Source organism: Ranitomeya variabilis, chromosome 2 (genome assembly GCF_051348905.1).
Source record: "Ranitomeya variabilis isolate aRanVar5 chromosome 2, aRanVar5.hap1, whole genome shotgun sequence".
Taxonomy (NCBI): domain Eukaryota; kingdom Metazoa; phylum Chordata; class Amphibia; order Anura; family Dendrobatidae; genus Ranitomeya; species Ranitomeya variabilis.
In genome coordinates this window covers 733195025-733222376 of record NC_135233.1, presented here as the reverse complement: position 1 = coordinate 733222376, position 27352 = coordinate 733195025, and the positions used below count along the sequence as shown (strand labels likewise).

At 42.0% G+C, this 27352-nt stretch overlaps 2 protein-coding genes across 3 annotated transcripts in view; both read left to right on the top strand.

The window, feature by feature from the left end:
- The window catches only part of LOC143807719 (uncharacterized), a 345126-nt gene that overhangs the window by 95225 nt on the left and 222549 nt on the right, over window positions 1-27352 (top strand). For both annotated transcript variants that reach the window (XM_077289578.1, XM_077289579.1), the window contains 6 exons: window positions 12217-12338; window positions 13076-13304; window positions 13411-13610; window positions 14647-14802; window positions 20696-20789; window positions 26353-26487. In XM_077289578.1, the coding sequence (XP_077145693.1) occupies window positions 12217-12338; window positions 13076-13304; window positions 13411-13610; window positions 14647-14802; window positions 20696-20789; window positions 26353-26487 (936 nt within the window). The remainder of the gene's footprint in view (window positions 1-12216; window positions 12339-13075; window positions 13305-13410; window positions 13611-14646; window positions 14803-20695; window positions 20790-26352; window positions 26488-27352) is intronic.
- Window positions 8044-9684, top strand: LOC143809883 (uncharacterized). The gene is made up of 4 exons (XM_077292860.1): window positions 8044-8119; window positions 8347-8572; window positions 8798-8957; window positions 9036-9684. Exons 2-4 carry the CDS (start codon window positions 8539-8541, stop codon window positions 9625-9627), a joined length of 786 nt encoding a protein of 261 aa, XP_077148975.1. The 5' UTR covers window positions 8044-8119; window positions 8347-8538; the 3' UTR covers window positions 9628-9684.

The following is a 27352-nucleotide window of genomic DNA, read 5'->3' as shown; positions in this document are numbered from 1 at the left end:
CATTACCAATACAATCCGTGTACTGGATCTGCGGGCTGCACGCAATTGTTATTTGTCTTCATTAACTTTTAATGGTTGAAATAAAATTTAGTTTTTAGGTATTAGTATATATGTTAGCCTGTTAATTCACTATACCGCCATATCATTTGATTTTTTCCTTAGACCTAAAAATAGCAGTGCATGCAAGACTACCCAAGAATCTCACAGAACTGGAAGAATTTTCGGAGGAATAATGGATGAAAATCCCTCAAACAAGAATTGAAAGATTCCTGGCTACAAAAAGCATTTACAAGCTGTGATACTTGCAAAAGGGGTGCTGCTAGACACTAACCATGCAGGGTGCCCAAACATTTCCATTGGTCCATTTACCTTTTTGTAATTTTTAAAATGTAAAATATGAAATAAATAAATATTATATATATATTGCCTAAAATACAAAGGAAATGTGTCATCTTTGACTTTAGGCCTTTTAGGGTACGTGTCCACGGTCAGGATGGCCGGCGGTATCGCCGGAGCGGCGAAGCCGCTCGGCGCTAAGCCCCGCCCCCTTTCTGGGACGCGATGATGCCGGATGTGTAAGGCTGGTTTCACACTTGCGTTTTTGTCTGCAGCGTTTTTTGCACAAAAAACGCATGCGTTTTTTCCCCCTATATTTAACATTTGAAACGCATGCGTTTTTTTGTACGCGTTTGGTCGCGTTTGTAAACGCATGCGTTTTTTTCTGCATGCGTTCATTTTCAAAAATGCAACCTGTAGCATTTTCTTGCGCGTTTTTTTTTTGCCGCGAAAAAACGCATTGCTGTCTATGTAAACGCATGCGTTTTTAAGCACATGCGTTTGTTTGCGTTAAAAACGCATGCATTTTTATAGAAAAAATACAGAAAACACACTGAAAAGCCACCCACCACCATCACGGTGATAAAGGGATCCAAACCCTAACCCTAACTCTACCCCTAACCTCACCCCTAACCGTTTAATGAACATTTTCTGACAGTCATAGTGCCACGTATTTAAGTGCCACGTATCACGTATTTCAGTGCCACGTATTTAAGTGCCACGTATTTAAGTGCCACGTATCACATATTTCAGTGCCACGTATCACGTATTTCAGTGCCACGTATTTCAGTGCCACGTATTTCAGTGCCACATATTTAAGTGCCATGTATTTCAGTGCCACGTAATTTAAGTGGCACGTATTTAAGTGCTACGTACTGTAAATACTATAACTACGTGGTTATACGTGGCACTGAAATATCGTGGCACGTAAATATGTGGCACTTAAATGCGTGGCACTGAAATACGTGGCACTGAAATATCGTGGCATTTACGTGAAATACGTGGCACTTAAATACGTGGCACTTAAATACGTGGCACTTATTCACGTGGCACTTATACACGTGGCACTTAAATACGTGGCCACTGAAATATCGTGGCACTTATATACGTATATACACGTATTTCAGTGCCACGCATTTCGGGTTAGGGGTAGGGTTAGGGGTAGGGGTAGGGTTAGGGTTTTTTGTTTTTTTCTTGTTTTCTTGTGTTTTTCTATAAAAACGCATGCGTCTAAAAAACGCATGCATTTTACTGCGTTTACATGCGTTTTTTCACACATGCGTTTTTTAAAAAAACGCATGCAGATAAAAACGCAAGTGTGAAACCAGCCTTAACTGTACACATCCGGGATCATCGCCCCCTCGCATAACGCCCTGTGATATTACTTGCGTCGCCGCAGCTAGCACGGACATGCTGCGATCTGAAAAGACGCGCAGCATGTCCGGAGTCGCAGGGAAGCCGGATGCGTGTTTCCACGCATAGTGGACATGGGATTTCATAAAATCCCCTCCACTATGCTGGAACATCTGGACGCTGCGTGTTTGACGCTGCAGCTCTGCGCAGCGTCAAACACGCAGCGTTTACTGACCGTGGACACGTACCCTCAGAGATCATTTCACCTTCAACTTGCTTAACTGTTCACAATAAGGGTATGTTTCCACGGTACGTAAACGTTGCTTGTTTGACGCTGCAGCGTCAAACAAAGCAGCGTCCAGATGTTCCAGCATAGTGGAGGGGATTTTATGAAATCCCGTCTCCACTATGCGTGGAAACCCGCACGCGGCGGCCCTGCGACTCCGGACATGCTGCGCGTCTTTTCAGAACGCAGCATGTCCGTACACCTTGCGGGGACGCAGCGTCCCCGCAAGGCATATCACAGGGCCCTATGGCGAGGGGTGCGATGATCCCGGATGTGTACTGTACACATCCGGCACCATCGCGTCCCAGAAAGGGGGCGGGGCTTAGCGCCGAGCGGCTTCGCCGCTGCGGCGAACCCGCCGGCAAGCCGTACCGTGGAGCCATACCCTAAGGGTATGTGTCCACGTTCAGGATTGCATCAGGATTTGGTCAGGATTTTTCATCAGTATTTGTAAACCAAAACCAGGAGTGGGTGATAAATGCAGAAGTGGTGCACATGTTTCTATTATACTTTTCCTCTAATTGTTCCACTCCTGGATTTGGCTTACAAATACTGATGAAAAATCCTGACCAAATCCTGATGCAATCCTGAACGTGGACACATACCCTTAGGGTATGTGTCCACGTTCAGGATTGCTTCAGGCTTTGGTCAGGATTTTATGCAAGTAAAATCCTGACCAAAACTGCACCTGAGGTCACTGGCAGGTCACCTGCGGTGTTCCTGTGTGTTTTGCTCATTGTAGCAACATGCTGCGTTTTGAAAAAACGCACCGCATGTGCGTTTTCGCGGCAAAAACGCATGCGTTTTTTAACGCATAGTGGAGTCGGGATTTCATGAAATCCCCTCCACTATGCTGTAACATCTGGACGCAGCGTCAAAAACGCAGCGTTTCCTGAACGTGGACATATACCCTTACAGTAATTTTGAGCAGGGGTGCCCAAACTTTATATGCCAATGTATACTTTGCTTTAATTACAAACAGGCTTGGAAAGATGGTGGATAATGCTGATCACCATTCCAATCCAGCAACATTCAGGTCATTCTCACTTACTGCAGAGGAACCAGTCCAGTTGTTACTCTCAATGACCACAATACCCTTTCTAGAACCTCACACACTCCGCTAGTATGGTAGCTCAAAGTAGTGGTGGCACCTGTCTCTTAGCTGAGCTAATTTACCTGCATTTAAAAGGACACAAAATCATTAACAAAAATTATACAATTGGCATGCGTTCCCACAATGAGCTTTTGATTTTTGATGCTGCGTATTATTTTTGCATCAAAAACACAGCATCTTACAGTTCCAGCAAAGTGGATGGGATTTATAGAAATCTCTTTCCCACTGTGATTCTTTTTAATGCAGCATAAACTGACCTGAAGTGCTTGTTTCAAGTCTGTAGCATGTCAATTTCTCTTGCAGGCCAGGTACACTGAGTTTTTTGTTTGGGATTTCCCCATATACTTACATTAGGTGTGGACATTCCACAGGTAAAAAAACTATGTTCATTTAAAGTGCGCTTCTGCTACCGAAGTACATAAAAAATGCATGGAATCCACAACTAAGTTTACCAATAAAGTTTTGTTAAAATCAAATATCAGGAAGTATCAAAAGCAAAGCAGCTTTATTTAAAGCACTACTAGATGGCTATCACATCGGGAGGGCTTGCGGCGTGAGGTTGTGTATGTACACAGATCCCACCCGCAGTGTGTATATATACAGTGTATGTAGACAGATGCCCCCTGCAGTGTATATATAGTGTATGTACACAGATGCCCCCCGCAGTGTATACATATATATATATATATACAGTGTATGTACACAGATCCCACCCGCAGTGTGTATATATAGTGTATGTACACAGATGCCCCCCGCAGTGTATACATATATATATACAGTGTATGTAGACAGATGCCCCCCGCAGTGTATATATAGTGTATGTACACAGATGCCGCCCGCAGTGTATATACAGTACATGACTATGATATCTATGTCTGCAGTCACACGGCCGCTCTCCAGTCTCCACCTGCCATCAGACTGTCAGCTCTTGGGCAGCGCTCCCCGGTGCAGGCAGCACTCACCTGGGCCCCCCGGACTCTCCGGCACAGCTGTGACCGTCCCATCGCGGTGCAGCAGCAGAGACGCCGGGTCACGGATCCTGTTCCTGGGCGTCGGGGGCCCCTCCACCAGCCCCTGGGCACACTGGTAGCACACAGCCCACGCTTGTGCTCCTCATCGCATCGGAAGGGTTTGCGGTGTGGGGTTCTTGCAGCAGGGGAGTCCCAGCAGCGGGGGGGTCCAGTGATGACCCACTGGTGGTACTGCGCAAGGGCCTGGTACCACCAGCGGGTGCCATATTGGAATACCCATCACTTGGGTATTCCAATATGGCGGTCAGCGTACTTCCTATGGGGCGCGGTGGATTGAGGGATTCGAGGGCGTCCAGACGGAAGTGGATGACAGACAATTTAAGGTAATTATATAAATAGATGACACAGTAATAAGAGACAAAAAACGCAATAAAAATGCATGTTAAAAAACTGCACACAACAATGCAATAAAAAAACGCAAGTAACCTAATTTCAATAATAGGTGCAGAAATTCTGAAACATCAAAAACGAACCATAAACCATCATGGGAACATAGCCTTGCAGTCCAATTTCTGCGAATAAGCAAGAGTTTTACATTTCAACTTTCCTACAACCCATGCAAGTCATAATGATCGGTGCCATTAGGGTGAGATGAGTCTAATTTATTAAGTGGCGCCTCTGACAGAAATGCACTTCAGTCAAAAACTGGAGTAAATTTTTCGAGTACGTTATGCTGTGAAAATGATGTAATTTTCCATAAATTGGTAGAATAGGCTTAGCCACTCTCCTTCTCACCCATGCTCCACCTATATTTGCATAGCTGGACAAAACTAGCATGAAAATGTCAAAAGGAGCAATAGTTTTGTGTAACTTCCGAGTTGCGCACAAATATTGTGCTTTATTCAGATTTTTTTGCCAGAATTCTGGTGTAACAAACACATAAAATAGCACTCTGTAGTGCTATAGCATGTAGACATGAAGTATATGAAGTTTGAATTGCATTACTTCTCTAGATAATAAGAAAAAATGGAGATACTTGGCACATAATTTGGCCAATTCATGCTTGGCTAGCAGCCAATGACAAGGAACTCTCCGGTTGCTGGGAACCTATCTAATGTGCAGTGTGTGCGGTCCGACATAAAATGCTTCCTGGATACGTGGCGAAGAGCTAACATATGACCACATCATGTGGTCCGTCGTCAGATGGACCATCAGGTAGTATATTTGTTTGTTATGTATAGAGATGGTTACTGTTAGTTCACACCTGTACACACGAATTCACTGCTAAGTAATTGAGTAGATATCTCCAAAATTAATTGACAAAAATTTCACTGACTAATCTAATTGGAGTAACAAAAGTTAACTTTTAATATATTGTCTTACAATTAACACTATTCACTATTATAACCATTTTATATCCTTTAAAATCAATCCACTAAGGAATGATTGCAGTTGTTAGTGTGGTACCAGGGATATTGTCAATATCTACGAACTGCAATTTTAATACTCAAGATATTATTCCATATCCAAAAACCTTGTTAGTCATTACACTGACTGGGTGCTCTTATCAGTGATCTAATACGATGGATTTATAACAAAGTGCCTTCCTGATTCCAGTGTCCAGGTTGAAGGGCTCTAAATCATATAAACAATCAGGTTATCAGCAACTTTGTAATAAAGTGTTCTAGAGTCTTCCTGTTCCCAACACTCTAGGTGATCAGCCCTGAGTTGTATTAACAGCTGGGCTAATCTCTTTCACTGCATATAGTAATTCCCTAATCACTACGCGTTTCAACATGAGTGATGACTGCCATGATCGTCATGGGTAAGCGGTATTTAAAAATGATAAAACTTCAATTAATCATGTGGTAGGTAATTCTGATAAACCTTAGTTATACATATCAGCATGGTTGCAGGACGCGTTCGACGGCCAAACTGGCGTGTATTTATCTGGAGGATTGTCCCGCTCATCCCTCCCCTCAATGTTAAGGAGCCAATCACTAGGCGGGGAGATATCTTGTGTATTTGGTCTCCGCCTATTTCACTCTCCTCTTTGCCGGAGACTCATTCTCTTCAACCAATAAACAACGAGGGCGTTTTCTCCCGTCACTGCCTATCGTCGGTAGCTGCATGTATCAAGGTTCCACCCCCGATGGTGCTTCGCGCTCTCTCTGTCCAGAGGATGTGACCGCCCTCGAGAGGGGCTAGTCAACCTCCTCCAATCAGTGTAAACCAAAGCACCTCCTTCCCTCACCTCCTATATTTGATGCCTACGTGTGCCCAGTTTCCACCTGCGGTGGTACGTCCCTACATGGAGGCTCGTCTTTCTCCTCCAATAATAATGCACCCTTTCTCTAATGTAGCAGGCAGGCACTCAATAATCTGTCTGTTGCAAGCTTCTAATAATATTATAAGCTTCTAGTAATCCTTTTGCTATGATGTATTTCTTGTTTCCAATGGTTCTATACTATGATGCTCAGTGTAATCATTATCATGTTTAATTGAAAAATTCTTAGCTCACATTTCTGCGTCATTATGAAGCTAAATGTCATTTATAAAAACCTCGGAGTATTAACTCTTGAGGGTGATATATCAGTACTTTAATGTTACCTTCAGTATATCTTACTAGTATGACACTAGCAATAGAGTGCGATCTATACATGGGAAACTTTTGTGTCCAAATGGGGGGGGCGCACGAGGGTTGTAAATAATCTTAAAGTACACGCTGGTTCGATATGTAAGGCTAGGTTCACATTGCGCTAGGTGAGTCCGTCTAACGGACACGTTTTTAAGTAGTGAAAACGCAATATAACGCACATACTAACGCGCCCATAGACTTGCATTGTCTGACGCCTCGTGACGCATGCCAAATGTTTTTTTCTGACGGACCTTGGAACGCGGCTTGCAGCGTTTTTGGGTCCGGCCAAGCTAACGCAATACTAACGGAAGCGTTAATTCTGCCATTGATGTCTATTGCAAACGCAGCCAGACGCAAATCTTGATAAATTTCAAAAAAGAACCATACGTTTTAATAGCGTTTGAGGGATGTCCATGTGGTCATGTGACAGGAAACAGGATTTCGGCCATCCTGAGGCCTGCTGCACACCAGAGAAAAAGTGTCTTGCAAAAGATCACAGGAAATGTAAGTACATTTGTATATATATATATATATATACTAGATGGTGGCCCGATAATGCATTGGGTATTCTAGAATATGCATGTCCACGTAGTATATTGCCCAGCCATGTAGCATGTAGTATATTGCCCAGCTACGTAGTATATTGCCCAGTGACGTAGTATACATCACAGAGCCACGTAGTGTATTGCACAGTGAAGTAGTATACAGCACCCAGCGACGTAGTATACAGAACCCAGTCACGTAGTATATTGCACAGCGACGTTTGTCACAGTACCCTGTGTGAGCGGTGAGCAGAGGGGTGTATGCGGGCGCCGGGCAGTGAGTGCGGGGCGGCCCTTTTTTTTCTGACTGTGCGCGTCGCTGATTGGCCGCGGCAGCCATGACAGGCAGCTGCCGAGGCCAATCAGCGAATTAATACCGTGACAGAAGGACAGAAAGACGGAAGTTCCCTAGACAATTATATAGTAGATATCTCTGTATACATCATGGGAGTCTGTATTGTCCGACGGATGTGTGTGTACTAAAAATGTATTGCTTTGTTGCAGATGTCGGATAGTGAGGGAAACAGCAGCAGCAGCAGCGTGTCTGCGGTTTTTTCTTCTCAGTCGGTAGGCTTGCACTTTAAAAAACCACTAAAATTTGTGTGAAAATTCAGTGTATTAAGCTATATATATATGTATAATCATGTTTCTATTGCAAATAGGAGTCTTCGGAGCCCGAGGCTGCTAGGCCCCCCCAAAAAAAACAGACAAAACCAACAAAGGTACATAGCAGACATTTTTAAGTTTTTGCAAACATAAATTTATTGATCAAAGAAATGTAATTTTTTTTTCCATTTACATACACAATAGGTTGTGGCACACGGAGGACACAAGAGGAAGAAGGTTCCTCGCCGTCTGTCGTCTCCACAACTGCCAGTGGTAAATATAAAACTAGAAATGTATCTACAATCTATCTATTCACTTTCTATCTGCTATATCTATAAACTATCTATCCACTATCTCTCTCTCTCTCTCTCTATCTTTCGCTGTATCTATCTATGTATCTATCTATGTATCTATCTATGTATCTATCTATCTCTGTATCTATCTATCTCTGTATCTCTCTATAATTGAACCTTTCAACATTACGCTTTGTGTTTACATAGTCCAAGTCAGCGAGCCAAAAAAAAAAAAGGATTGTGGTTGATGAAGAGCCGTTGACCATTCACAATGAGACACTGATCAACCTTGTGGAAGCCAACCCCTCAATATGGGACCAAAGCGACAGCTCCCACCATGACATAGTAAAGAACCGGAAGTTGTGGGATCAAATTATCTCTCACTTCGATCCCCGATACATGGAGAAGTCGTCAACCTCAAAGAAAAAAATTGGTAAATATTGGTGATGTTAAATTGTCTACTATCTATCTCTGAACTATCAACTACCTATACACTAAACTATATCTCTATCATCTATAATTACTATCTATCAACTATCTATCTACTAGCTATATATCAACTATCTTAACTAACTATACACAATTTTTAAACTATCAAAATAAGAACTGTCTACTAATATATATATATATTTTTTTTACCTTTTTTTAAAAATTACAGCGGATGCGGTCCATACCCGTTGGAAATCAATAAGGGACCGCTTTGTCCGTGACTACCGGAATAGTCAAAATCCACCAAGTGGATCAGGTGCCAAACGGGTGACCCCGTATGTGCATTACGAGCAATTGCTCTTTCTTCAAAAAACAGTGTCTCAGCGCTCGTAAGTACAAATTAGTCTGCGTGCGAGACAAAATTGTTTAAAAATTAAAGCTAAATATATATATTTTTTTGGTTCCAGCACGATATGCAGTACCGCCGCGCCTAGACAGGCAGAAGAACTGGAGCCATCTCCACTGGAACCAAGTCAGCAGACGGGCACTGAAGACGTCTCTGTCATCAGCGAGCCACGATCTGGGGAGAGAAGCACTGTGGCTTCAGGTGTGAGTGCCCGGTTGCAATCAGTGCGTGGACGCAAGCGAGCTTCACAAAAAGATGAAGCTGATGCCATTATTGTTGATGGACTTCAGCGGGTTGAGGACATGTGTCGGAGTGAACTGAAAGACCTGAGGCGGGAAATTACCGACTTACAATCTCGCGAGTCTGTATATTCTGCAAATGAGTGGAAGCTACTTTTTTTGTCCTATGTTCCCGTAGCACAAAATATCCCGGCACACAGAAACCTTTTGTTTCGGCAAAGACTGAATGACCTTCTTGAGGAATTTGTGGGACCCCAGGAGCCAGCTCCATCGAGAACCAGAAGCATAGACATGCCGGCCTACAACCCTCAATATAGAGCCCGGTGTGAAACGAGCATGGAACATCAGAGACAAAGTAGCAGTCCATCATACACCTGGGCAGACAATACGCCCGCGCAATACCAGAGTCTGTAGTACAGCTCAGTGTCCCCAGCCAGGTGCAAACTGTGTTTCACGTTCTTTGGTTTATTGTTTTTTTACCACCCAATTTCGTGTGTGTTTTTTTACATCCCTATGGGATATCATATGTAACAAGTTCACAACTGTTCTTTCATAAAAATTCAGAAACTTAAGTAAACTGTTTAAAATCTGATTCTTGTATGACTGTGAACACAACATAACAGTAATGTAACATTTTACAAGACATATTTTACAAGACATATGGGAAATAAAAAAAAAACAAAAAACAAAAAACACATCAGGACACAGCTTCAGACTTGAAATGCCCCTCATGTATGAAGTACTGTGCAAATTGGTCACGGATCCTCATTATTTGTGCTGCAGACCGAACAGCAGTAGATTCAATGCTCATGAGGTTCGACTCACATTCATCGGGGTCAACCACCTGGGGTTCATGTCTGGCCACAAAATTATGCAGACAGATGCATGCCTTCACAACACGGTCCACATTTTCTGGTTGCAGTTGCATGCACGTTAGTAGAATTCGCCATTTTAATGTCAAAATCCCAAAGGCGCACTCCACATAACGTCTTGCCCGGCTCAAGCGATAATTAAAAATGCGCTTGGTGGAGTTCAGACTGCGGCTTGAGTACGGTTTGAGGAGATTTTGCCCAAGTTGGAATGCCTCATCACCAACTAAAACAAAGGGCAAACTTGGGTCTTCGGTCCCCGGTAGAGGTCGTGATGAGGGCAAGTTAAAATTGTTGCTACACAAACATCTCCCCATGTTGGAGTCTCTGAAGACTCTTGAATCGTTAGTACGGCCATACGCACCAATATCCACAGCTACAAACCGGTATCTTGCATCCGCAATAGCCATCAAGATTATCGAGAAGTATTTTTTATAATTATAGTACAGGGACCCACTATGCGCTGGTTTCTGAATCCGTATGTGCTTGCCGTCCACGGCACCAATACAATTGGGGAAATTAGCCACATCCTCGAACTGTTGGGAAATCGCTAGCCACATTTCTGATGTTGGGGTTGGTAGCACAAGTGGTTGCAAGTTGTTCCAAATGGCATCACAAGTTTCCCGAACCAGTTGGCAAATTGTTGACTTCCCCAGTCTAAATTGGTAATGCAGTGACGCAAAAGATTCTCCGGTAGCCAGATATCTGTCGGCATTGAAAAAGAAAAACAAAAAAATGTTTAGGATTTTTAAGGACAACTAAAATGCTACATAAATAGAATTTACAATTGCTAAATGACCATTATGCCCCACGATACCTAGATCTAGTCTTTGTCAATAGAATGAGAAAAAATTTTATAATTACCTCACAGTCACTACTAATCGTTCCTCCGCACAGATGCTTTCACGGAAAGTGCTGCGCTGATGATGTATCTCATCCTTCACATGTGAAAGCAGAACATCAAAGGTCTCAATGGACATCCGTAGATAGCGTTGGAATTTTGAAGGGTGATCCCGAAGCTGAAGATACAGGGTGTGAAAGGCACCATAAGTACTCCGCAAGAAATTAACTTCGTGGATCCAATATCTCCTTTGCGAACTACGCTTTCTCTGGCGAAGTCACAACCGCATCAAGCGAAATCGAACCAGCTCAGACACAAACATCTTGCTAGCAGAAGTTCACTCAATGCTTTCAAAATGGAGAATGAGTCTGCACCTACACCCCGACGAGGACAAAAGGAGAAAAAAAAAAAAAAACTTTATTGACAGTGACAAACGCAGACAAACGGATACATCTCGAACGGACATCAAAATGAGGAAAACGCTGTCAAAAGCGTTAACGCAAGCGTTAACGTGAAGCCGATTTTTCTACAAATTTGATCCTTTTCTGTACATGCGTTTAACGGATCCGTTTAACGCCATGTACTTGACGCAATGTGAACCTAGCCTTAGAAAGAAAAACTTATTTTTCATTATTTTGAAGGATTCCTTAATAATAATGATATAATGAAGAAACCGCAAAAAATAACATAATGACAGCACAAACAGCACTTTTTATTTTCAATTTTTGGTGTTTGGTGGTGGCTCTTTTGGTAGGGATGCCTTGTTAGGGTCTCTTGGGGTCAGCCTACGTTGAGCGGGGGCGCCATGTCGTATCCCAGGGTGTCAACCTCCTCTGCAAGGAAGGGATTCTATTAGGGAAGGCACCTCTATCCTCCCTAGTCCATTTTCTTGTATTATTTAATTAGAAATTATACATATTATATATTTTATAGGGAGTTAGGCTGCATTAACAAGTGCTTGACCACACTATAAGGTACCCTGCCATTTTTTTGTGTGTGGTTTTTCCTATGAGATTTTAATCATTATTATTACAAGTTATTGTTTTAGGTCTTTTTGTAATTTGTTGGTTCTCATACTTAATGATATAATGCCAATATAGCACCCTCAAGAGTTAATACTCAGAGGTTTTTATGAATAACATTTAGCTTCATCATGCCGCAGAAATGTGAGGTAAGAATTTTTTTATATATGGTAATTGTCCCCGTGGGTCATATCAGGGGTAAACAAACTACAAAAATAAATATTAAATAGTAATATTCTTTTTTTTTTTTTAATGATTTTCATGTATACAGCTAGAAAATCAAAGGGAATTTGTCCAGAAGGTTTGGCGGGAAAGCCGAAAAGGGGGCACTTATGACTTTGGTCTTCCACATAATATTGTAACTAAGCCTCTTGTCTCACTTAACACTAGCTGGTAAGTATGTTTCATGGTTCTCTAATAATCGGTTACAAATCAAGAATTAGGATCAATCGTATTATGACTGTGGAGGCCAAGATCTTCAATCACCTTCTACAGGCATTCTACTAGGACTTTAATCAAGTATACTATATTTATTAATTTTACTTGCTTTTAGATCATCATTGTATTCCACAGACATTATCATCCCTGTCCCCAATGGGGCTCACAAACTTATTTCCTTAAAAGTATGTCTTTGGAGTATGGGAGGAAACCGTAGTATCCGAAAGAAACCCACGTAAACATATAAACTCCCTGTATATGGTGTTCTTGGTGGGATTTGGAATGCGAGTAGATCATGGCACCCTGCGTCAATGGTACACTAGTAGGGTCCTACCCCTTTATAGTTGCTATAAAGAACTAGGCACTCGGTAATGAAATACAGGTGATGTTTATTTGCAATCCAATATATAACATTTCAGTCAATAACTTGGCACATTTCAGATATACAGACTATGTATAGGGTAGGCGTGAATGATAGAGAAGCGCTAGTGATAAGGTGGCACTTAAGGTCCACTAAAGCGGAAGTAGAACTTGGAGATATCACAAACAGTAAGAGATTCCTAACAGCTGTGTGCCAACAGATGGTGGGATTTGAACCCAGGCCCCCAGCATTGCAAAACAGTTCTAACCACTGAGCCACCACGCCTATGGAATCTCTAATGATTGTTCATTCATTGTCCATTTATCCACAGCCCTGCATTAAAGAATGTTTACCTCTTTGAATTCCATCCATCTCTGGGACTAGCATTCCTGATTTCTTGTACGCTGGACCATATTTGTAAAGAGTTTCAGCATCTCTGCAATTCAAAGACACCGAAACAGTCTTACATTGTAGAGAAAAGGGTTCTTCAGCTCGCACTTAGAGAATGGTTGGCTCCCAAAGATCTTCTGAAATCCTTTACAGCAAATGTGCACAAAGATGTAAGATAAATAATACATTGTTTGGATGCATCACACTGTCATCGAACTACTGTGGTCATCAATGTCTGAGGTTATTTTTCTGCTTCATTATTTTATTCTGCTATAGCTCTTTGAAGAGGTGTTAATAGAAGATCCAGTCATGGTTAGGGATATCTGCATGTCAGCACTGAACTCAGCTGATGAAGATAAAAAGCATGGCAGAGGAAAGCAAATCCATATCCAGGACACATTCAGCAAGATGCTCCAGCTCATCACTCTACGTTACAGAATAATTGAGGCATCATTCGAAACGGCATTTCTTTCCAGGTCAGACAAATTTAGCTAGACACCTCAAGGAGACCTTCACTTAATACAGCCAGTATGGGGAGATTTATTCATGCAATTATGTACAAGGTCACAATAGCTTTCAGAGTGAATATCATATTTTTTGTAAGGATTTCTATTGAGCTGTATTAAAAGTAAAGGTTAACAGCGATCCCCATGCCAGTGAGTCATAATGACGTAATACATCTAATTCATATAAAAAAATAATAGAGCAAGAAACACACAAAGAACAACCATCTTGCTTCATTGCTTCTTGTTATTCTATCACTTTTTGTTTTATTTCCATCTGAACCACCGTTATTTTCATTTACTCAAATGACGGTCATCTGAGCTGTGTAATTTATCTCACCAGCTTTCCCAGGAGGTGTATGTGCTTTTTTATAGGATGTAGTCTGCCTTGCAAAATGTAACAGTTGCTTCTTGTAGCAAATGTTTTTATTCACCCTTGGAAAAGTATGACAAGCAGGGAGTTGAGAACGTGTATAGATCACCGCTTTCCTTGCTTCCACACAACGTGTCCAGCTAAGGGCACTGATCTTGATGCCAAGCATCCTCGTTGCTCTTTTTTACAGTGTCCATCATAACATGGGTGGTGTATGTGTAATAGAATGCTGAAAACAGTGCCCTTAGCAGGACATCTTTGTGCACAGAATGGTGGAAAGCAGTGATCTACGTAGACGCTAGATTTTCTGTCTGGCTCTTGACTTCAGACACATCATTTATAGAGCTAAGGATGGAAATAACCTCAGGAGGCAGAGGTTTGTGAAGTGCTCTGGGAGTGGCAAAGCACTCAATACATCATTTGCATATTCTGAAAATCTTTGATTTTTTCGGAATCCGCCCAAGGATAGCGGACATAAAGGTAGGAACTTATTTAGTCTTCTTTAACCTACAGGCCCATATACACAGTTTGGGGTGGCTAATCTTGCTGATAGATTTTATTGAAGTATGATGAACACCACAATTAAGTGATTTTTTTTAGCATATTCATTGACAAACGTCCTTGATTGTATTTTAGGACTTATACACAATTTGCTGAAGAGATGGGATTTAACCAATTCCACCTTTACTTACGGCCAGTTCAGTTTGAATTTGCATCACACAAGGGTCATGAAGAGCAGAAGCCTCCTATGTTCATCACGTCACTCATTGAGGATGATAGCTGTGTGGACAGGTAGGAAAAGACGATCATAAATTACTATTTCAGACTTTGCAAATAAATGTTAATCTTCCTGTATCAAATACTTTTTTTTATCATGATCTTTACTTGCAGTGATTCACTAAAAAAAGTCCTTGTTTATGTCCAGAGGATAAAATTCTATTTTGATTCTGTGATGTATGTTAGCTGGGTTGCAGAATTGTCATGGATTTTCACCACAGTTTTAACTTTTAGTAACACTGATAATAATCTGTTACAAAATCCACACTGAAATAAAAAAGACATCTCTGCCAAATCCGAACCTGGATTAATTGCGTTATTTCAACTCTTCAATGACCTCAGTCACAATAAAAGTTATCATTTGAAATTGTAAGATGATGGTTGAAGGATCCTGCACCCCCTGAGGGCTAGTCTGTTGTTTTACAATGTGGGAATGTATTTTATATTATACTGTAGTGTAGTAGTATGTTTATAGGTCAGCAGATGGCAGGGTTGATGTAATAGTCATCTTTGTGGAACAATCTCTGGGGTTTGTATACAGGGTTAATTGTAAGTCCGGCCCAGACTGGGGATTGTGGGTTTAGGGTTAGTGACAGAAATAGGAAGTTCAAGGAGTTAAGTGTTGAGTGTTAGCAAGGCAAGAAGTACAAGGTACCCTCAGAAAACAAGAAGATCAGTCTTGGGTGTGTGTGGGAATCAGTGACAAAGGAAGCAAGTGTCCTCAACAAAACTTCATTGGCAGCAGTGTTCTACCTGGCATATGAAAGTTGGGGGACCTACAGTGAGAGAAGAGAGGACCATCTCTAAGAGACTTGATGGGAATGGCCCTAGTGCTGGACAGGCCTGAGAGCTGCAGTCAGTGAGACGGTGTCAGTGAGTCTGGGCACATATAGGAAGAATATAGTGGGAGAATCTCCCTTACTTCTGTTCCCAAGGAAAGATTGATCCAAGTGCAGTTCCACGGTGAAATATGTCGACAAGAGTGGCGCTACACTAGTAATATGGAGGTCCTTTGCTTAAACTGTGAACCATCGGCAACATTTATCACCAGTAACCGTGAAGAACATTCCTCTGTTTGGTGCCGAAGTGAACAAGTGTAGTTCCTGCTATCCTTTGTGTGATGGTTATTTGACTAGTAAAATGGACTTTGTTATTAACAAACTATCTGGTTTCCTCCTCATGGGACCGGAGGGGTCCTGTGCCACACAGACTGTGGCAGGGAAGAACCTGAAGGTATCCACGTGACACACTCACCCCCAAGGACCCTGTGTTTCTGTAATGTGCCAGGGTGTCTTACTACTAACACTCGCCTACATCTACCACCCCGGGCACGTTTATAAAATCATAATCTCCTCTGAGCACTGTATATTGCTTGTTACCAGGGATGTACCTATAGTGGGTGTAGAGGTTGCAGTCGTGGAGCCTAGGTTAGCCCAAAAAGTCACTTATTCCAATATGAGAAAACCAATAATGAAAGTTGGAGGTTTGGCATTGAGGCTTATGAACTTAGTTACCTACAGGCAACCTGTGCACGCAATCAGTAAATTTTCTTTTCTTATATTAATCTAAGCAGCAAATAAATAAAAATGCAGGTAGTAATAGATGTTTTGTACACAGCGGGTGAAATAAATATTGAACTATTCAATAAGTCACCAATTTTCCAAGTAAATATATTTTTAAAGTTGCTATTGACATGAAATTCTCACCAGATGTCGGTAACAACCCATCCAATCCACACAGGTAAATAAATTAAACCAAAGATGTCCATTAATTAAGTTTTGTGTAATAACGAGAAATGACACAGGGAAAAAGTGTTGAACATGCTTACTGAAGTTTAATTAAGACTTCGAACAAAATCCTTTGGTGGTGATGACAGCTTCAAGACGCCTCCTGTATGGAGAAACTGGTCGCATGCATTGCACAGTTGTGATTTTGGCCCATTCTTCCACAAAAACATTCTTCAAATCCTGAAGGTTTTGTGGGCTCTTTCTGTGAACTCTGAGCTTTAGTTCCTTCCATAAATGCTCTATTGGATTGAGGTCAGGTGATTGGCTGGGCCATTGTAGCAGCTTTAAAGGGAACCTGTCACCTCAAATTGGCGGGATATTCAAATGAGTTTTTACAGGTCCGATGGGCGGCATTTCCTCTTCATTTCTCGACCCCGTCCGTCCCTGTTTCCGCAAAATGTTAGTGAATTGGAGTATGCGCATGCGCCCGTGCACTATGTCCCGCAACACAGCAAAATACTTCTGGGACACAGTGCGCAGGCGCATGCGCAGTAATGCTTTTCGGCTTTGCCCGCAGTTGGGCAAAGCATACTGTGCGTGCGCCACCGAAGATTGTATTGCGCACGCGCCAACTATGGCGCTCACATACTCTAAGGCTACTTTCACACTAGCGTCGGGAACAACCCGTCGCTGTGCGTCGGGCCGACGTTCCCGACGCTAGCGTGGTCTCCGCCGCACAACGGGGGCAGCGGATGTATTTTTCCCACGCATCCGCTGCCCCATTGTGAGGTGCGGGGAAGTGCGGGGAGGTGGGGGCGGAGTTCCGGCCGCGCATGCGCGGTCGGAAAAAGCGGACCGTCGGGAGCAAAAAACGTTACATGTAACTTTTTTTCTCCCGACGGTCCGCTACCACACGCCCAAGCGTCGCAAAACGGACGCAACGTTTGGCAATGCGTCGCAAATGGGTCGCTAATGTTAGTCTATGACGAAAAAACGTATCCAGCAAGAACTTTTGCTGGATGCGTATTTTCGGCAAAACGACGCATTTGCGACGTATTGCAGTTAACGCTAGTGTGAAAGTAGCCTAATTCACTAATATATTGCGGACAACAGGGATGGTCGGGGTGGGGAAATGAAGAGGAAACACCGCCCATCGGATCGGTAAAAACTCATTTAAATATCCCGCCAATTTGTGGTGACAGGTTCCCTTTAATTTCTTTCTATTAGACCAGTTGAGAGTTTGCTTGGCTGTGTGTTTTTGTGGGATCTGTGTCTTGCTGAAATTTTCACCCTTGTTTAATCTTCATCATCCTGGTAGATGACCGCAGATTTTTATCAAGAATATCTCAGTATATTTGTCCATTCATCCTTAGTTCAATAATATGAAGTTTGCAAGTGCCATAGGCTGAAAAACAGCCCTACACCATGATGTTCCCACCTACAAACTTCACTGTTGGTATTGTGTTTTTGGGGTGATATGCAGTGCCTTTTGGCCTCCAAACATGGTGTGTATTATGGCATCCAAAGGGTTCTCTCATAATCTGGAGTTATTTCAATCATTCCCGCTCTACGGAACAATAAAAACTTGTGCAGCAAATATTTTAAAGTAAAAGTTGTATAACCAGTAACGTATGCACATTACGCCTCATTTTCCCTGTATTGCACAATTCTACTGATGGGAATGTTTGAAGGAAGAGCTGAAACTTTTGAAGGCTTAGGCCGGCGTCACACTGGCGAGTTTTACGGACGTAAGAGCGCAGAAACTACGTCCGTAAAACTCGCATAACATACGGCACAATTATTCTCAATGGGGCTGCTCCTATTAGCCGTATATTACGGTTCAGTATTATACGGCTTTCTACGGCCGTACAAAATCGCAGCATGCTGCGTTTGTCAGCGTACTGCGCTAAAAAATCGCCAATGAAAGTCTATGGGGGCGAGAAAAATACGGATTCCACACGGACCAGCAGTGTGACTTGCGAGAAATACGCAGCGGTGTTAGTGAAAAGTCGGTAATTCAATTGCCGGCTTTTCATTTCTCCTGCACAAACCCGACAGGATATGAGACATGGTTTACATACAGTAAACCATCTCATATCCCCTTTTTTTTTGCATATTCCACACTACTAATGTTAGTAGTGTGTATGTGCAAAATTTCAGCGCTGTAGCTGCTGAAATAAAGGGTTAAATGGCGGAAAAAATTGGCGTGGGCTCCCGCGCAATTTTCTCCGCCAGAGTGGTAAAGCCAGTGACTGAAGGCAGATATTAATAGCCAGGAGAGGGTCCATGGTTATTGGCCCCCCTGGCTACAAACATCTGCCCCCAGCCACCCCAGAAAAGGCACATCTGGAAGATGCGCCTATTCTGGCACTTGGCCACTCTCTTCCCACTCCCTGTAGCGGTGGGATATGGGGTAATGAAGGGTTAATGCCACCTTGCTATTGGAAGGTGACATTAAGCCAGATTAATGATGGAGAGGCGTCAATTATGACACCTATCCATTATTAATCCAATTGTAGGAAAGGGTTAAAAAACACACACACACATGATTGAAAAGTATTTTAATGAAATAAACACAGCGGTTGTTGTAATAATTTATTGTTCTCTCAAATCCATTTGCAGTCCCTCGCTTGGCAACATAATAAACGCACAAGATACATACCTTCTGATGTACTGTCAGGTCCAACGATGTAATCCATCTGAAGGGGTTAACTAATATTACAAGCAGGAGCCCTGCTATAATGCAGCTGTGCTCCGTGCTTGTAATTCCCCTGCGAATGAATGAAATGTAGGTCATTGACCTACATTTCATTCATTCGCGGTGATGCGCCCCCTGGTGGATGTCCTCATATGACCTGGAGCGTGGGAAAAAGTTCCCAGGCTGCAGTTCATGAGAACATCCACCAGAGGGCGCCTCACCGCGAATGAATGAAATGTAGGTCAATGACCTACATTTCATTCATTCGCAGGGGAATTACAAGCACGGAGCACAGCTGCATTTAGCAGGGCTCCTGCCTGTAATATTAGTTAACCCCTTCAGATGGATTACATCGTTGGACCTGACAGTACATCAGAAGGTATGTATCTTGTGCGTTTATTATGTTGCCAAGTGAGGGACTGCAAATGGATTTGAGAGAACAATAAATTATTACAACAACCGCTGTGTTTATTTCATTAAAATCCTTTTTAATCATGTGTGTGTGTGTTTTTTAACCCTTTCCAACAATTGGATTAATAATGGATAGGTGTCATAATTGACGCCTCTCCATCATTAATCTGGCTTAATGTCACCTTCCAATAGCAAGGTGGCATTAACCCTTCATTACCCCATATCCCACCGCTACAGGGAGTGGGAAGAGAGTGGCCAAGTGCCAGAATAGGCACATCTTCCAGATGTGCCTTTTCTGGGGTGGCTGGGGGCAGATGTTTTTAGCCACGAGGGGGCCAATAACCATGGACCCTCTCCTGGCTATTAATATCTGCCCTCAGTCACTGGCTTTACCGCTCTGGCGGAGAAAATTGCGCGGGAGCCCACGCCAATTTTTTCCGCCATTTAACCCTTTATTTTAGCAGCTACAGCGCTGAAATTTTGCACATACACACTACTAACATTAGTAGTGTGGAATATGCAAAAAAAAAGGGGATATGAGATGGTTTACTATATGTAAACCATGTCTCATATCCTGTCGGGTTTGTGCAGGAGAAATGAAAAGCCGGCAATTGAATTACCGGCTGTTCACAGATATCGCGCTGAATGAAATCTAAATACAGAATATATATATATGTGTCTCAATGACATATATATATATATTACTGTATATATGTTTTCCCGAACATTTGAGCACATAAATCCATTAGATGTCGGTTTTGCAAGCCTGCGCGAAAATCTCGCAGTACGGATGCCATACGGATTACATACGGAGGATGCCATGCGCAAAATACGCTGACACACCCTGCCTACGGATCACTATTTTGGGAACATTTCACCGTATTTCGGCCGTATTACGGCCGTAAAATACGGACCGTATTGTCTTACGCCGAGTGTGACGCCGGCCTTAGACTATATAAACTTGTAGATGCCAGTATCTGGGTGATTGAAATTAAATTCCACTCTTGTGTCATAGTATACTGTATCTAGTGTAAAGAAAATATGTATTGTTCTTATTCTTTTCTCTGTTAAGATATTTGCCATCATCACAACTCCTAGCCATTCATGAAGTTGATGACAATCAGATTGGGAAGTTCAGTTTCTTAACAAGAGAAGGTATAATGCAGGTGAGTCGACCACACAACAGTTTTTTGTGATTGCAGTAAAATGGTCGTCATGCATGGCAAACCGTGCTTCAGAACCTCCGGTGATTGTAGTGATTAAGTATGGGGTGTCAAGGTAGTGGGGGGACTCTAGGCAGGTGCTCTGAGTTTTTTCACTTTTTTTCCAATCCCTTTATAGAGTCTCCACCATAAAATAAAAAGTGGAAATTGAGGAATACTTGGCACAGGTGTCTGTCCTTTCCCTGCATCAGTAAATAAGAGACTTATTAAGTCAACCAATCATTAAACAAGAAATACTGTAGAATCAGTTATATTGGATTTATGAAACAATACATCTCTCGGTTTTTACGGATTTCCAAGGAAGTTTTATAAACAATGGATGCAATGTTTTTCTCCGGTTATAAGGTCCTTCTTTGCAGAATCTCTTGAGAGGGTCTTGTTACCATCATCATAATCATTACCAATCCTCAAACGTGGGAAGGATCCTACCCTTTATGCTTTGCAGCTCCTATGCAGACACAAGGAGTACATGTCCAGAAAAATTGTGTCATAAAATTATATAGTTTAATGAACACATAATAATACACAAAAATCACACAACAATCATGATAAAAATAGCTTATCAGTGACAGGGCACATAGAGGGCTTCCGTGTGAGGACACAAGAAACAACAAAAACACTGAAAGAAAGCAGGCTGGGCAAACTGACAGAGATCATAAGATCTCTACCCTAATAAACTACAAATGTGGTAGCAAAAAAGTGCATAGTGCAATTAAGGTGCAAACAGTAGATCTAATCTCAAAAGGTAGAGGGCTTTTAATGTGGGAGAGCATACACCACTCTAAATAAACCCATTAGCCAAATGTCACTACCCAAGGGACAGAGATCATACTCAAACAAAGTCCTGATTAGCCATGTAGCCTGTCAGCGAGTTTTGTTTGGGCTTCCTTCGGGGGCTGTAGCTATGTGTGTCACCCCTGGATCCTTATAAGAGTACATCCCAGGTGTCGGATATGAAAAGCGCCATTAGCAGCGCATGTGCGCTGAGCCCTGGGACGTGTGTGGATGCCACTCCCCCAGCCTCTCACGTGACGGGGCAGGTCAGAGGGAAATCCCTCATGACGTCACAGACCGGCCGTGTCACTACCTGGAAACTGAAGAGATGCGTCCCGAACCCGGCCACAGCGGGCATGTGCACACGCTGAAAATACCATGATGGAAGAGGGATGACAGATGGGAAAATAGACCCTAGCAAATAGTGTCCATGACCATCTTATAAACTGGTACAAGAAACAATGTATTTCGTGCCCCAAACAGATGGTATGTATCTATCAATATAAGATAAGCATATAGCCACATATCCAAGCCCTTGCCTCCTCCTGCCGACTCAAACTCAGTACGGTGGCTCAGTGGTTAGCACTGAAGCCTTGCAGCGCTGGAGTCCTGGGTTCAAATCCCACCAAGGGCAACATCTGCAAGGAGTTTTTTATGTTCTCCCCGTGTTTGCGTGGGTTTCCTCAGGGATCTCCGGTTTCCTCCCACATTCCAAAGACATACTGATAGGGAATTTAGATTGTGAGCCCCATCGGGGACAGTGATAATAATGTGTGCAAACTGTGAAGCGCTGCGGAATATGTTAGCGCTATATAAATAAAAGATTCTTATTATTAAAAAATATTTCCCAGATCCACGCATTCCTTGACCAAGACACCACAAGAAAAACTAGTGCACGCCCTTATCATCTCCCGCCTCGACTACTGCAACCTCCTACTCTCTGGCCTCCCCTCTAGCACTGGCACCACTCCAATCCATCCTACACTCTGCTGCCTGACTAATCTACCTGTCTCTCCGCTATTCCCCAGCCTCTCCCCTATGCCAAGCCTTTCACTGGCTTCCTATCATCCAGAGACTCCAGTTCAAAACCCTTACTATGACATACAAAGCCATCCACAACCTGTCTCCTCCATAAATCTGTGACATGGTCTCCCGATACCTACCTACACGCAACCTTCGATCCTCTCATGATCTCCTTCTCTACTCCCCTCTTATCTCTTCTTCCCACAACCGGATCCAAGACTTCTCTCGTGCTTCCCCCATACTCTGGAACTCTCTACCCCAACACATCAGACTCTCGCCTACCACGGAAACCTTCAAAAAGAACCTGAAGACTCACGCGGGCAGGGTCCTCTCTCCCTCTGTACCTGTTATTGCCTTGTTTTTGCTCATGTTTATTGTACTTGTCTATATTTGCCCCTTTTCACATGTAAAGTGCCATGGAATAAATGGCGCTATAAAAATGTATTATAATAATAATAATATGTAAAATAATGAAAATTGAATAACAATTACTCTTTAACCCCTAAGGGCCCCAAAAACATTATGGAATACCAGATATAGTAACCCCATACATGCGGTAAATGACCACACATATAGATGTCAGTTGGTGATCCCCTTGTTAGTCATCGTATTTGAACAAAAAACAAAAAAAAATATATAGAGAAAGACTTATCTCATTATTATAATCTGATCTATAAATTCTTGCTAAATGTTAACTAATTGACCACGGTCTTGTATACTTCAGATTATCCTTGAGGAGCAATCTAGGTTAATACGATAAATCAATGATGAGTGCTTGTCTCCCTGGATGCCAATAGGGTATTGACTCCATTGAATGAGATTTCCTTTGGGCAACAATGTGTAGCAGGAGTTTTGGATCTACAGTAGATTTACTAAATTGGTACAACTTTTATACTGGATATAATGTGTATTTTCAGACTATTTTCCCCTATTTCTGAGCTCCCAGAGGTGCCCACTATTCCCAATGTTATATAACATTGCAATGGAGCCATTGGCAGATATTCATTGTTGTATCGCACATCACTGATGTGACGCTTCATTTCAGGCAGGGGCTGGGGCAGTGACCGCAGCCTCTGCCCCCTGATGACACTTTGTATCACAGCATATACTGGGAATACTTAAACGAATCGTCATCACTCAGGAAGCAGGGGAAAAAATTCAATAGCTGTTACAGTGGATAGTGTAGTTATGGGATGGTAGGGAAATTTTAAAGCAAGTATATTAAAAAATAGCTTAGATAATCGCATTAAATAGATAGGCAGTTAGGAGAACAGTAACTTTGCCTTCAGACCACCTCTTTAAGCCCTTCCTGATATTAAAAAAGCTAAACCTTCCAAACAGTTATCTTTTTTGCTACCTACAATTGTGAGGTGCCCATCAGACCTTGTTACCAAGTCCACCCCCTATTCTGTGAGATGTCCCCTTGTCCCAGGTGCTACTGGATCCACCTGGATCTGGGCTAATAACCCATTTTGTATGCCCTTTTGCTGTCAGAGAGCACAGAGTCACTACATGACCTCACAAGAAGCAAGTGTGAGACAGATGTTGGAATGATAAGTTATGAGCCCTGGGAGCTCACCTTGGAAGGCTCTAAACATTTTTCCCCTAATTATACTGAAAGAGCCACACACTTTACTTTTCACCGTACGTATTATACTATATCCAGAATGCACAGGGTACAACCTGATGATTTCCCCAAATGTCATAAGGGCCCAGGAATATTTGCTCACCTTTTATGCAATTGTCTGGAGATTAGGTGATACTAGGCCCAAGTGGTTCAGTACCTACACGACCTCATGGGATTCCCCATCAGAGATTACCCTAAGACTTGTCTTTTATTTGTTGACTCTCAGCAATAAGAAAGGATCGTTAGTAGACCAATTCTGACTGAGGTTCTATTTATGGCCCAAAAATGTGTGACCAGACATTGGATGTCATCAAGAGTGTCTACCATGTAGCAATGGAAATCGGCAGTAAACCTCTCCCTCGCTATAAAAAAAAAAATGTCTATTTACGCCAAAGCTGCCCTGGAAAAAAATTTGGGTAGATGGATTGAATCCTCCCTAACTGTTTAAGTGGAGCTGTGGTACACGGGTGTGGGATGGTGGCTCACCAGGGGAAGAGAGGGAGGAGGAGCTTTTCTGGGGCCAAACTTTCTTCTATGTGATCTTCAAAATCTTCAGACCTGCCTTTATCAACCTCACTGGATAAAAATAGACAAGCAGCAATTTCTGAGTTTTTGTTTGTTCAGCCATGTTTTTGAAGATTGACCACAAATTCTCAATGGGATTGAGATCTAGGGAGTTTCCTGACCATGGACCCAAAGTTGCAATCTATTGTTTAACTTACGGTAGCTTATTTGGTATTTGGTATGATTTTCCATTTGTGAGTGAAACCCACAAAGATATGTTTTGAGATATTCTTTTCAAGTACTATAGTCTTTTCCACAATATCTTTAATACTTTTACCACTATGTACTAAATATGTTTACATTCATTCCTGGTAATGAACAAATTTTGATGTCCAATAAATCATTTGCTATACTCGTAATGTATGTGATCCTTTATATCTTCTCAATAAACTTTAATTGGTTAAAAAAAAGGATCATGTTGCCAATCATTACTGGATACACTTGAGACAACACAAACAAGTGGCCATTTCAGTCGTTGGAGCTTTGGTTAGGACGTTGCATCAAATTAGTGGTGAATGTTGGTGAATCATACTCATGGAATCTACAGTTGTGGTTTCCTGCCATTATACTGCGACACGTCAGAAAAGCATTTATGGTTTACTATCCCATCTAAAATATGAGAACAAAACCAGGCAGCATATTTGATACAGGGAGGGTGAGAGCACTAAGTGGTGCAGCATAACCCCCTACCAAAGGAGAAAACCAGCTCCATGAGAGGCATTTCTCCCCTTGATAAAGCCATCTTCTTGCGGGCGAAACGCGCGTCGGGGCGTTTTTGTGGACCCCATCCGGTGTGCCCTGCTTCGGAGTTCTATACTGGTAAGCGCTGCAACTTGCATTTTTCTATCTTCATGCCACATGGCGTCTTATTGTCATTATAGGTTAATGTGCTTTCTATAGCAGCAGACCATATATATGGTTATTTTACACAGTAGTCTCCGTCCACAGCGCACACCGGTGGGTTGTATTCCACTCCTCTTTTTAACCTCCTTGAGCACTGTATTCATCTTTTGTATGCTTTTATGTATACTGCTGCTACTAAGCATGTAAAATATACTATTTAAATAAAGTATTTTCTATTTTGTTAAAATACCTATTGTCTCCTACTGTTCTCCTTTCTTTAATCCCATCTAAAATATAAATACACAGTCCTAGTATCAGATATTTATATGGAATTGAGCAAATTCTAAGTTTGAGTTTGCCATATCTTCATATTTACAAAAAAACATGATACCCAGTACTAAAGGTTGCAGTTACTCCTCTGATGTTGGGGAAATTGATGTTTTAGCAAGAGCTAAAAACATTGAGCTGCTGTTGTAATTAGTCTACATCCTTAAAATAACCAGTTAGGAGATGTTGCCAGTAGACTCATCCTACCAAAGGTTGACAATATCTCTAATTATAGGTGAAATGTCATACTTAATACTGAGATATAATTGTATTTCCACTAACATGCTGTACTGGGAATATCTGGATTGTTCTGCTTTATTTCACTTTAGCTTTGTATTTCCTTTCAAGTTGCTGAATAAATGTGGAGCAGAAAATATGCAGGTGGTGCTTGCCTGTCAAGTAAGCCAGAAGAATGCTCTCCTCGCTGCCAACCAGCTGGCTTCATTTTGTTACTTGTCATCCTGGACCTCCCTGGATATGAAGGTTAGCAATGCAAAGTGCTAGTACTTTGCACCATCTATGTACAGCCAGTTATGTGTATGTGTATAAAGTTGTGTGAAAAGTGTTTGCTCCTTCCTGATTTCCTATTCTTTTGCATGTTTGTCACATTTAAATGTTTCAGGTCATCAAACAAATTCAAATATTAGACAAAGATAACACAAGTAAACACAAAATGCAGTTTATAAATGAAGGTATTTATTATTAAGGGAAAAAGAAATCCAATCCTACAGGGCCCTGTGTGAGAAAGTGATTGCCCCCTAAACCTAATAACTGGTTGGGCCACCCTTAGCAGCAACAACTGCAATAGTTTGCGATCACTGGCAATGAGTCTTTTACACTGCTCCAGAGGAATTTTGGCTCACTCATTTTTGCAGAATTGTTCTAATTCAGCCACATTGGAGGGTTTCCAAGCATCAATCGCCACTTTAAGGTCATGCCACAGTACAGCTCTGGCAAAAATTAAGAGACCACTGCAAAATGTTCAGTTTGTCTGATTTTTCTCTTTATAGGTATAGTTTTGAGAAAAATGTAAATTGTTCTTTTATTCTATAAACTTCTGACAACATGACTCCGAATTTCCAAGCAATACATTTTGTATTTTTTTCTGACAAAGAAAAATGGTAAAAATTAAAAAATAACCAGTGCTTTCAGACCTCAAATAATGCAAAAAAAAAAACAAGTTCATAATCATTTAGAAACAACAATACTACTGTTTTAACTAAGGAAGAGTTCAGAAATCAATATTTTGTGTAATAACCATGATTTTTAATCACCGCTTTCATGTATCTTGTGATTCTTCCCACCAGTCTTTCACAATGCTCCTGCCTCAGGTCTGGAGATTGGGCTG